Below are 12382 nucleotides of genomic sequence, written 5' to 3' on the forward strand. Positions count from 1 at the left end.
CTATTTTTAACAAATATTTCTCAAACTTCTTCATGCCCAAACAGAAACTTTAATTATGAAATAACTCCCCATTTCTCCTCCCCATTCATCTTTGATATAACAGTGTTTTTTATTTAATGTTTACATTATTCTCTCTTTTGAAACCATTATAAATAAGCTGAAATTAAGCATCTGTGTTCCTATGGCCTTATTTATTAATTGTAGTTCTGTATGAAATGTTATAAGGGCTACATTTTATAGATCCCTTCCCTAGTAGGTTAGAACATTTATGTCCCTACTAGCAATGCTCTTGGAGTTTCCATTTCTCCTTGCTGTCTTCAGCCCTGAGTATTACCAGTTTTCTGTTTTGTGTGTGTGCCACTTTGGTGGGCAAAAATGTTGTTTTTATTTCCCGAGATTGAACTGTTGTTTTTCTTTTGTCCCTCTGTTGGATTTAACAGTTGTTGAAGCTTTCTGTACAGTAGGGATTGGAGTCTACTGTACTGGAAAGTGTTGTTCTCAGTCTATTCCTATCGTTGCACCCAGTCTATTTTTTCTATAGTAGGACCTCACACTTGCTAATAAGCAAGGACTCCACCACTGAGTTGTATCCCCTTAGTCAGTTTACGTAAGATGTGCATTTGGATTCCTTATTTTAGTTGATCTTGTCACTTAGAAGTTAAATCCCCACTCCACCCCCATTACAAACCCATTTGAAAAGAGTGAAGAGCAAAGAAAACAGGCAGCCAGCCCTTTTTGTTCCAAAATGGAGAGACAAGGTGAGATGAGGCTGAGGTTCAAGCCAGCCAGAAGCAAATGAATGACCTTTAAGTTCAGGGCGAGAAAACTCTATCTTTTCTAGAAAATTGGATTTACTTAGCTAACTCATTCAGGATTCTGAGCCTTGGGCGTCAGTCAGGTTAGGAGTAGGGAGGGAAGGTCTCAGCCTTTCCAGGCACAGGAGCCTCAGCATACCTTCCCTGAAGACATCAGTCCCAGGACTTGCCACCCTCAGCCTGAGCGCCACCTGCAGGTCATGTCTCTTCACAGCCTCCAGCAGCTGCCCTTCTGGGTCTTTCCCTTTGATCTTTTCTCCTTCCTCTGTCCCCTTCCTGGACTTGGCAAAGAGACTGGTCATTGGAGACCTCAGGCCAGCTGGTCAATGGAGTTTCCTTCGGTGGGAAAGGAGAATGTTGGAGGTGAGGATCGCTGTAGGCATGTGAAAAGGCGTGGAAGGAATGTGCAAGAGCCATAAAGCAAAACACGAAGGCTGGCAAGTCTCTCTGAAACTGGCTACCAAGTGACTAGAAGAGGAGTCTGGCAGAGTACAAGGTCTAATGAGCTCAAGCCAAGGAATCCTTTGTTTCTGCGACCTCCTAGCAGGAACCACCCACTGCCCTCTGGATCCTGCAGCCCAAGGCTTCTGAGATTATTTTCTGCTCCACAGACTGGCCTTTAGTTTGGGCCCGTGCGCCTGTCAGGTCAGGAGTGGTAGCACTGACTGTCCAGCTTACTGGCCCATTCTCCCTGTGATTCGAAGACCGGTCACTATTACCTGCCTTCTTAGGAAATGGACTTTGCTACTTTGTCCAAGGTGAAGGAATGAGAATTCAAAAAGATCTAAAGAATTTAAACCACTTTATCAAGAAATTATTGAAAGAGAAGAAGAAACAAACTCCCAGGAGCCTTGAGATGTGAGCAAGGCTGCTATTCACTGCTGAACTCTGACATGCCAATCAAGACCTAGCTTTCTTAAAGCCCTGAAGTCCTACATAAGGACTTTCAAGCAGGGCTGCAAGAGTATTTAAACAGGGTCCATAAAGAATGGGATTTTCTCTGCTGATTGAGAGAGATGGGAGGATGATAGGAGGAGGGGCTGGGTCACCACATTGTACCCCAAGTCTCAAATGCCTGCCCCCGTGCATGTCTCTGTAGAAGCCACTTGGTACTTAGAAGAGGGTGCTGCAAGTAGGACAGAGTCTTGGGCATGTCAGAGACTAGTGCCAAGAAGACAGAAGAGAAAAAGAAAAAGTACTCACCTTTGATGAAAGTCTTCCTGGCTCATTGTGCAAGAGAAATGCTCAGGTTTCTTGGCAATCCCCCAAACTTTAGGCTCAGGAACTCTGTTAATTTCAGGTACCAAAAAGGGGGAAATTGCCATGTGTGGTGACACATACCTTTAAAGCCCAGCACAGGAGCAGAGATGGGGGACCTGTGAATTCAAGGTTAGTCTGGTCTAGTGAGTTTCAGGCAAGTCAGGGCTACATAGCAAGACCTTGTCTCACAAATGAAGAAAAAGGAGGGAGGGGTGGCAAGATCCGTGTCCTTACTCGTACCACTGGGTCAGGTGGGCTCCTGCTCTCCATGCTCCCTGACCCTCAGCACCGCCTGAGCTTCACTCATGTGCTGCCTTTCTTCCTGCTTACCTCCATGAGCTCACTTTTCAGGACCAAGCACCAGAACCGACCTTCTGCAGGACTCTAGGCCTGGCTGGAGGCAGGTTTGTAGCCTGCTCCTTGTGGCTGTTTGCCACAAGAGTAGAGCAGAGTTTGTCCCTCCACAGATTTTGTTTAGGGTCAGCTTCTCACCTCTTTTCCACATCAAAAATCCTGCCTGCTCCCAGTCCCTAGTCTCCAGTCCCATTCAGTTTGTTTCTTTTTCCCTCCTACAGCCTGATTAGTTAAAGGGACAATATTTTTTTTTTAAAGCCAGGTGTGTTTGGCACCTGCTTTATAATCCCAGCACTTGAGAGGCAGAGGAAGGAGGATAAGGAATTCAAGGCCACCCTTAGCTTCACAGTGAGCTCAAGGCCAGCCTAGACTCCATCCTGTCTCTAAAACCAAAAGCTAGCCAACTATATGAAAACAAGTTATTTGGAGGAAGTGGCAAGGTCTCTCTATATTATAGTCCTGGTTGGCTTCAAACTCATAATTCTCCTGCCCCAGCCTGGCAAGTGCTGGATCCCAATGTGTGGCCCCATACCTGGCCTTAGTACCATGATTCTTGCTGAGTGTTGTGAAAGAATGAATGTGAAGAGCCTTGGATCTGGGGTGCCGTGCCACCCAGACAGCAGTACTGGGAGCACAAACCATCTGTTTCCCTCCTTCCCTTATTCAATTGCACCAGAACACACAGCCAAAACAACCAAAGAGAAGTCACATTCAAGATGGGAAGACAAAAGCTGTAACCTTGGCATTCAAAGGTCTGACTCTGCCTGCTCTCTGCTCCTATTTCAAGACCCTTTCACTATGAAATGAGTAGCTTACCACTAATGATTTTTCAAGTGTGTCCCTAGACTAGCAGGATTAACTACCTGAGATCTTAGAAATGCAGGTTCTTAGGCTCTACTGTATCCCTACAAAATCAAAGCTTCTAGGGGCTCAGTTGGTAAAGCATTTGACACACAAACTTGAGGATCTTGAGTTTGGAGCCCTAGTACCCAGTGAAAAGCTGAGCACTGTAATTCCAGCTCTGGAGAGTTGGAAACAGGAGGATCGCTGTGCTCCACGTTTAGTGAGAGACCCTGTCTCAAAAATAAATAAGGTGGAGAGTGACTGAGGAAAACACCTGGCTGACATTGGCCTCTGGCCTACACACAGAGGAGGGTGGGGGGCAGGGGAACATGAAAAAAGCTTCTAGAAGTGAGCCAGACTGTGTGCTACAGGTAATTTTGATATATGAGAAGTGCTTTTTTACTCAGTGGAGTTGTGCAGAAGAGTTTGTTAAAACCAGTTATGAGGGGGAAAATTTTTTTGAGACAAGGTTTCTGTGTGTAACCCTGACTATCCTGGAACTTGCTCTGTTGATCAGGCTGGCCTTAAACTCACAGAGACCCACCTGCTTCTACCTCTCAAGTGCTGGGATTAAAAACATGTACTACCACCACTAGTATTATGGGTAAAATTCTTAGGTTGCTAGAAAACAAACAACAAAAACAAAAACAAATCAAAACAGTAGGTTAGGAGACTGATGAGAAAGCCAGTGTCTTCTCCAAGCAATTTATAGACAGGCCATCTTCCCTTTCTCGTCTTCTTGGCATAATTTAATTTGTCCCTTTTGCTGGTACAGATCCAACTCATGAGGGCACGGCAGAGGGCATGGAGAACATGGCAGATGCTGTCACTCATGCCCGTTTTGTGGGCACAGATCCTGCCAGTGATGAAGTTGTCCTGATGAAAATCCTTCAGGTAAGTGGGAGGGAAAAGCAATCAGGCTAATGGCCAAGGGCTGGTCTACCGGTTCTGCTTCTCAGGGTTGCCAGCAGCAGCATGAAGCTGTGTTTTGATTCCACTGAGGCTTTAGAGACTGACTCTGTTTCCAAACAAGGAGCTCAGGTACCCAAAGTAAAAGCTTTTTCTAAGGAAAATAATTAGGAGCCTTAAATGAAGGAGTATCAAATACCAGAAGCCCTTAATACATCTTGTACTTACGGTAGACTGTATCTGTATCGTCCATCTGTTAGGTCTGTGGGCTAGAGTTGCAGTGAGTTATGAACTATATCAGGACTATGCGGAGCAAAGAAAGGACTCCCAAGTCAGGCACATGGGAGTCTCTATTTTGAGTTTTTGTTTTGGGATTTTTTGTTTTGTTTTATTGTTTTGAGTCAGGGTTTCTCTTTGTAGCCTTAGCTATCCTGGAACTCACTCTGTAGACCAGGCTGCCCTCAAACTAAGAGCTCCACCTGCCTTTGCCTCCTGAGTGCTGGGATTAAGGCATGAACCACTGCCTTGCTCTATTTTGTTTTTTTTTAAAACAGGGTTTCTCTGTGTTACCCTGGCTGTTGATTTGTAGACCAGGCGAGCCTCAAACTGAAGATTTGCTGACCTCTGCCTCCAGAGTGCTGGGATTAAAGAAGTATACTACCACACTTGGCTTAATTTTTTTTTTAAATTTTTAAAACTTTTTGGTTTTGGTTTGGTGGAAACAGGGTTTTATATAATTAAGGAAGACCTTGAATTCTTATGCCTGTTTTGATCTCTCAAGTGCTAATATTACAAGTGTGTGATATTTTACCTAACTTTAAGTAAGCTTACTACTTTCTAATTTAAAAAAATAGAAAAAGAAACCCTGAAATTGGGCATGGTCATGCATACTTGTAATTAGAGCTCATAGGAGACTGAAGCAGGAAGACCACAAGTTCTAGCCCAACCTAGACTAAATAGTATGATCTTATGCCAAACAAAACAGGAGGTGAGGAGACTCTCAACCCTAAGCTGGACATGTGGCTCACTGGTAGAGCACTCACCTAGCATGTGAGTTTGATCTCCTGGGAAGATAGCTCAGTTAGTAAACTGTGGCGTGTAAGCATGAAGACAGATGTCCCCAGTATCATGTAAAAAGCCAGGCATAGTGGTGAGTATACACGGAATCCCAGAGAAGCATAGACAAGAGGATACTGGGGCATTGCTGATCAGCTAGTCTAGCCTAATTGATGAACTCTAGGTCAGTGAGAGACCCAGCCTTAAATGAAGTTAGTCCACATGTATTAGTGTGTCCTCCACCACCCCATACCACACAGGAACATCCACACAACACAAGCAATGTGATAAGAAGAAGAAAGATTAAGAATGTACTTGCGGGGCTGGGGATTTAGCTCAGTGGTAGAGCGCTTACCTAGGAAGCGCAAGGCCCTGGGTTCGGTCCCCAGCTCCGAAAAAAAGAACCAAAAAAAAAAAAAAAAAAAAAAAAGAATGTACTTGCTAGGTCCATTTTGTTGTTAATTTGTTTGTTTTGTTGATTGGTTGGTTGATTTCTCAAGACAGGGTTTCTCTGTGTAGCCCTGGCTGTCCTAAAACTTGCTCCGTAGACTACACTGGCTTCCCACTCAGAGATCCACCTGTCTCTGCCTCCCATGGAGAGCCCAGTTCTCTAGGTGTGTTTTCTACCTTCAGATCAGCTTGGCTCACCCTGCTTTGTTCCTCACAGAGTCTTCTCTTTCCTCCTCGTAGGTTCTCCGGACTTTGTTGCTAACCCCAGTGGGTACCCACTTAACAAATGAATCTGTATGTGAGATTATGCAGTCTTGCTTCCGGATTTGCTTTGAAATGAGGCTCAGTGGTAGGTGCTTGAGTACTAGGTCTTCATCCTGGGGCTGGTATATGAGCATAGATACAGGATGCTGTCTCTGAAGCCAGAGGAACAGGATTTAGCCATTATCCACCTTGGGTAACCTGAGGGGGTTTGTTCTGAAGCTAGAATAGAGTTCTCAATACACTATTGCAGGGCAGGAGTTAGGATGAATCTTAGATGGACTTACTTCCAGAACCAAATCTTCTCCCTTAGGGTTTCTGGGATTGACACCATTGGTAACCAAAGAAAACCCCATATAGTGTGTCCCCTTTTTCCTAACTCCATAGTACCACCTAGTGGTCTGGTAAAGTTATAGCTCCAGGCTGAGCTGGAGCTGGTTTTAATAAGTTTGGCATAATCCTTGGTAAACACAGTTTGGAGGGGAGTCTGCTCTGAGAGGTCTCCTGATAATAGCACAGCAAGTAATGACACCTGTGTTATTTGTTTTTGCCTGTGCAGAGTTATTGAGAAAATCCGCAGAGCACACTCTCGTAGACATGGTGCAGCTGCTCTTCACAAGGTAAACCTGCTGCTGTTTGCTTCTGCCCGGCTGCCTAGGCCTCTTGAGTCTGCCTGCTTCCATACAGCCACTTTAGGGACCTGGCCAACCCCACAACCACATCAGAAGCCACTGGGACTATAGATAGCAGTAGTTCTCTGGGCCCAGGGTTACTGAACAAGGGAGAAGGGAGAAAGAACTCCTGTGGCCTCAGGGAGGCAGAGGGTTATTTAATCTCTGCTTCCCAAACTTGTGTCTGTTTCTGTGTGGCAGCATCTGGGAAAGGGAGCACAGAGAAGATGCCAAATTTAAGCAGCCTGGAACAGGTAGCTGAGCTCCCGAAACTTAACCTGATTTCTGTACAAGAAGGTAGCCAACAATTGTAAAAAAAAAAAAAAAAAAAAATTGGCCTTTATCATGGCTTACCTGGGACTTCCTAATTTTAGCACTTAAAAGTTCCATATCCTGGCAGACCCCTTAGTCCCAGGGAAACCTTGATCTTTGATTTCCCTAAGACAGACTCCTCATTTAGAGCCCAAGAAACCATTTTGTCCTAGATTACATTGCCTATTCTATATGTCCTTTCAAAAGATACCCTTAGGGAAGAATTGAAGCAGTGACTTAAACCAATGAGATTTCCTTTTGCTTTCAGGCTTTAATCCCTATTATCTGTACATTAGACTGTCCTTAGATTCTGCTATTGAGAGTTTCTTACTCCATGGATTTGCTGCCTTTAAAATACCAACCTGCTTTTACTGCTTTCTGTGCCCAACTATCTCTTGGCTTTCAGTAGCGCTTTTCAAGGATGAAAAGAACCTTCCTACTCCAAGGGTGCTTAGTTACCCTGTCCCAGTGACTGCTTCATCTGTATCTTACATATTCCAATTCCTATAGCTCTAAAGCTCTAAGGGGCTGAGATTAGCTTTCTTTCTAACTAGAGTTAAGTCACTTCCTAAAAGTGAACTAAGAGACAAGGACACTGTGCCAGTACAGCACTGCTCTAGGAGTTCTGGAGAAGAGCATTGTCATTATCCCCAGTAACACTTGGACTGTTCTCTATCTTACAGGTTACCGCAGTTTAAAGAAGAACCCAAGAGTTACGTGGGAACCAACTTGAAGAAGGTGGGATCTGAAAGTTCATCTGCTGTCCCTTGTCCAAACCACCCTAACCTCCGAACTTCAGTACTATGTTACTGCTCAGTAGCAAAGACATGCTTTCGCTTAGATGGGTCTACTTGTAATCTACAAATAACTGTCACTCTTATAAGTCAGAAATATACCTCCCATTTACCTCTCCTTCCTCCACCTCTCCTCTCTGACCTACCTGTCTTTGATGCTAGTGAGTCAGTCCTTAAGGGAACTGGACGAGGCTTACCAAGCTGGGGTAAAGATGCATATTGACAAAGATGAAAATCTGCCTCTCCCATTTGGCTCAGTCTTGTCAGCAAGTAAGAGTCCCAGGGAGGCTATGCCCCAAATTCCCCCCAATGCTGAATAACACTGGGTTTGCGCTTGTAATAGTCTCTATTGAAGAGATCAAATCAAAGGGTTCTCAGATTACTAAGAAAAGAATGGTGATCGGGATGCCTCTTTCTATCTTGAGCTGAAACTCTGGACTTCTCAGACCTCTGATAAGGTTCTGCCTGTGGAAATGACCCTTGGCTATTTGGTGCATGCACCTGACCTGCCCACTTTCCTTCCATTCATCCCCATTCCTGCCCTGTGCCCTATTGGCGCGTGTCTGAGTTTATTTTACTCTGTTTAAATCGTGCATTTGCCTGTCTTTCACAGATTTCTCCATGTCTCCTCAACACACTGGAGCTAAGTAGTGGGGAGCAGACCAAAGCCCTGAACCAGTTAGAGAGGGTACTACTCTTTAAGAACCTCAAGGTCTCTCTCCCTCTCCCTTTCCCTCTCCTTTACCCACTTTTATTTATTTATTTATTTATTTATTTATTTATTTATTTATTTATTTAAATGTTTATTTTTTTATATATGTAACACTGGGTCCCATTTCTGTTGTTCAGAGCACAACTTACCCACTCTAGTAACACAGCTTGGCTTTTGAAAGTTGCATGTGTTTGTAGCTTTGCAGTACTGGGAATTCTCCTGGGATTTCTGGGTGCTTGAAAGCAGAATGAAGTCTTGAACATCATATAATGAACCTAGAAAAATGTGGGTCCTGCTGTCATCTTGTGGGGAGTCTTAAGACCCACCATTTCTAGAGAAATTACAGGGACCTCAAGCAAGATCCTTCTTCTCCCCTCCCCTGTCTCAGAGCTGGAGTAGAGAGCATAGTCCTGTGTAAATCTGGATACAAAGCTATATTGGTGGGGAAAAGTGTGACAGTCTTTGTTGTTGTTGTTACATGAAAGGGATCGTTGCAAAGTTTAGGTCTCTAGGTTGATAGAAAGGAACTAGGAACCAGGACACTGGGAATTTTCTAGAATCTGCAAAGATAACCTCTGCCCTTTAAAATTCAAAATGTAGGTGAGTTTAGGGAAGGAATATAAGCTAAAGATTGCCCGATCCTTGAGGTGTCCTTGCCTTTGAAAGACGAGAAAAGAAAGGGATAAAGGATTTCCGTGCTATCCATCACAAAAGTATGCATGGCAGAGGTGTGATTGTGAGCATTCCTGTCACTGCCGATGATTAACTCGGTGAGCAAGTGTGCTCTAACAAGGGGTCTCTGTCCTATTTGATTGCATTGTCTTGAATTTTTGTGTTTGCATAGTTAACAATTTCAGCTCTCTTCAGTCACTGGCCTGCATGTTGTCATGACTATTAGCCTCAGACCTGCAGTATTTTTATAAAGCTACTGTTGTCTTTTGGAATATAGATTTGTACAGATAAAGTGGTTAGTGGACACTTCCAACCTACTATACACCTTAGAACCTTAGGACACAGAACGTAGCAACAGTGAAGCCTTTGTGAAAACTGCCAGCCTTCCAATCAGAAAGCCAGGAACACTCACTGAAATAACGTAGTTGAAGCTAGATTTGCAAAATTCAAAGTAGAAGATAGGAATACCAATGTGTGTATGGCAAGGACGGCCATTCCTGACTGTCATTCTCAGTAGAAGCGGGACTCACAGTGTGACTGTCATTCTTAGAAGTGGGACTCATAGAGTGAAGCCTTCTGGAAAGAAGAGTTATCTTATAAACCTTTAGTTGTTTGGACCTCTTGAAGCTTAGTGATAGTGACCAATAAAGCCAAATGTTCCTTGTTTTCTTTCATTGGTCTTTTGGGTTTCTTCCCTCCTGTTTGGCTTGTTCTCTGAGATCATTTTCTACCATGAGCGGGATCTACCTGAACTCCAAGGTTACTTACTGACAAGAGCACCCTGGTTCCTGTTTAGTCACAGAAGCTCATGTCTAGGCATATGACTGCAGGTGTTTTGGAGATAGAAGAACAAGAATATGAATCCAATGAGAAGCTGGTACTGTGTTAAGAATTGGGAGAAAGGTTCAGTTTGAGGGCCTCCTTTATTAGGAGGAGATTTGGAGAAGGAAGGAAGAATTATCTTAGCAGGTGATCAGAAACTATCAAAACTTTGAGAGTGAGGGAGCTGGAAGAAGAAATCTTATCTCCAAATATCAGAAGAAATTGAATAGATTCTTTTAAGTTGTGTGTAGTGGTGCTGGGGATGTAGCTCAGTTGCAAGAGCCCTGGATTGAGCCCAGTACCACCTAAGAGGAGTGTGGGGGGCACACACCTGTAATCCCAGCTCTTGGGAAGTGGAAGCAGAATGCAGAGTTCAAGGTCATCCTTGGCCACATAGTAAGTTTGAGGCCTGCAAAAGAAATAACAGAATCAATAAAGTGTATCTAGGAGGAGCAGCTGTAAGAACAGCAAGAGGACTTACTGCTGTACCAGAATTGGGAGCAGCCGCAGGGCAGTCTTCCATTGTTAACTCCACAAGTAAATCAGCACACCCTTCTTTTTTCTAAAAAAATCAACTTTGACCATCCATTTTAGTGTAGAATTTCCAGAACAAGGGTTGTCCTTATGGTCTAAGTCCCAGTCTGTGCCTTAGTGGGAAAGCTTTGAATCTAGATAGGAAAGGGTAGGTGCTATACCTTGATAAGAACTTGAACTAGGAACTGCCCTGCAGTGACTATGCAAGGGTCTGTAGCCTGAGGCTCTGGGCAAAGCCCTCTTACCTTTTCAGCAAGAGGCTCATGCACCATGTACAGCACCAGGGACCCAGGAAGCAGAGTGATAAGTGTGACAGCTGGCCGTATCAATGACTAATCCAAACGCAAAATGTTGCCTTCCATGAGGAAGCCTCTGTGCCAATTCAAAAAGCTGTAAATGGAGAGGCATAAGTGTATACTCTGATGGTCTAGATTATTAAATACTGGTGTGGGGTATAAGCTGTTTTCTAGAGACCAGCTGACTGAGTAATGAGATATTTCTAGGAATAACACCATAGTTTAATTACTCTTTTAGTCTGGATACTAATGGTGTGTGGTATTTCCAGCTGAAAATGAGAGCAGGAGGCATGAGTGACTCATCCAAGTGGAAGAAACAGAAGCGATCCCCTCGACCTCCACGTCATACAACCAAAGTCATGCCAGGTTCAGAGCTGCCCACCCCAAATGGAGCCGCCTTATCCTCTAACCTTACTGGTGAGTGCCCTGGGTTGCTTCTTATTCAAACACACAGAGAAGATCCTTTTTTTTTCAGGGATTTGAAATGGAAAGCTGGTTAACTGAGGGAACTCCAAATCAAATCAGACCATGTCCATTTATGACCTTGTGTTAAACGACTTCGGTTCGTTCACTTTTCATAGAGCCTCACTACTCTTGAGGCATTTATAGATGAGCCTTCAGTCTAAGCAGGAGCCTGGTGCTGTAGAGGATGCATTCCTCACAAAGGCTCTGTCTTCACATTTCATGCTTTCCTTGTCAGGTGGCATGCCCTTCATTGAGGCACCCACATCCATCTCCTCTGCAAGTTCAGAAGCTGCCTCCACAGTGGTCAGTCCCTGTACAGATAGTGGCCTGGAATTATCCTCCCAGGCTACCTCCAAGGAGGACCTCACCGACCTGGAGCAAGCTGGCTCCCCAAGGGAGATCACCACCACAGAGCCTGGGAGCACTGAGATAGGAGTTTCTGATCAGCTTGACCCTCAGGTATTTCTAAAGCCCCTCTTCAGTTCTACAGGGTACTGTAGGAACTGGCTTGTTCTTTTGGGGGTTTTGTACCCAAGCCTTAGCCAAGAAGGTTTAGCCAAGCATGGTGGTACATGTCTTTAATCTCAGCACTCGGGAGGCAAAGGCAGGTGAATCTCTGTGAGTTCAAGCCCAACTTGATCTACAGAGAGAGTTCCAAGGCAGCTTGAGCTATACAGTTAGGGTTTCATTGCTGTGAAGAGACACCATGACCAAAGCAACTCTTATAAGGACAACATTAAATTGGGCTGGCTTACAAGCTTTAGAGGTTCAGCCCATTAACTTCAAGGTGGGCAATGTGCACTATCCAGGCAGGCATGGTGCTGGAGAAACTGAGTTTTACATCTTATTTCAAAGGCAACCAAAAGTCTCTCACAAGCAGTTAGAAGTTCTTAAAGCCCACCCCAGAGTGACACACTTCCTCCAACAAGGCCACACCTACTCCAGTGCCACACCTAATAGTGCCACTCCCTAGGCCAAGCATATTCAAACCACCGCATCCTGTTTCCTACAATTATTTTTGCTGACCAGAAAGCATATAGTATGACTTGCTGTGATAAGATTTATCAATGTCAATATAGATAGCATCTGAAAAAAGGGAGGGACAGCTTTTACAGGAAGGTAATCATCCAAACCCTAAGCCTTGTGAGAGCTTTGC

General features: G+C 44.3%; 1 protein-coding gene across 15 annotated transcripts in view; it reads left to right on the forward strand.

Moving 5' to 3' along the window:
* The window catches only part of Gbf1 (golgi brefeldin A resistant guanine nucleotide exchange factor 1), a 128257-nt gene that overhangs the window by 89410 nt on the left and 26465 nt on the right, over positions 1-12382 (forward strand). For 8 of the 15 annotated variants that reach the window (XM_087564327.1, XM_087564332.1, XM_087564328.1 and 5 more), the window contains 6 exons: positions 4048-4166; positions 5928-6036; positions 6508-6568; positions 7615-7669; positions 11031-11178; positions 11462-11685. In XM_087564327.1, coding sequence (XP_087420453.1) covers positions 4048-4166; positions 5928-6036; positions 6508-6568; positions 7615-7669; positions 11031-11178; positions 11462-11685 — 716 coding nt within the window. Of the gene's footprint in view, positions 1-4047; positions 4167-5927; positions 6037-6507; positions 6569-7614; positions 7670-8338; positions 8438-11030; positions 11179-11461; positions 11686-12382 lie in introns of all 15 variants that reach the window. The other 7 variants (XM_087564323.1, XM_087564325.1, XM_087564324.1 and 4 more) reach the window with 1 other exon arrangement.

The sequence above is a fragment of the Rattus norvegicus genome, chromosome 1, assembly GCF_021556685.1.
Source record: "Rattus norvegicus strain SHRSP/BbbUtx chromosome 1, alternate assembly SHRSP_T2T, whole genome shotgun sequence".
In the NCBI taxonomy this organism is placed as follows: domain Eukaryota; kingdom Metazoa; phylum Chordata; class Mammalia; order Rodentia; family Muridae; genus Rattus; species Rattus norvegicus.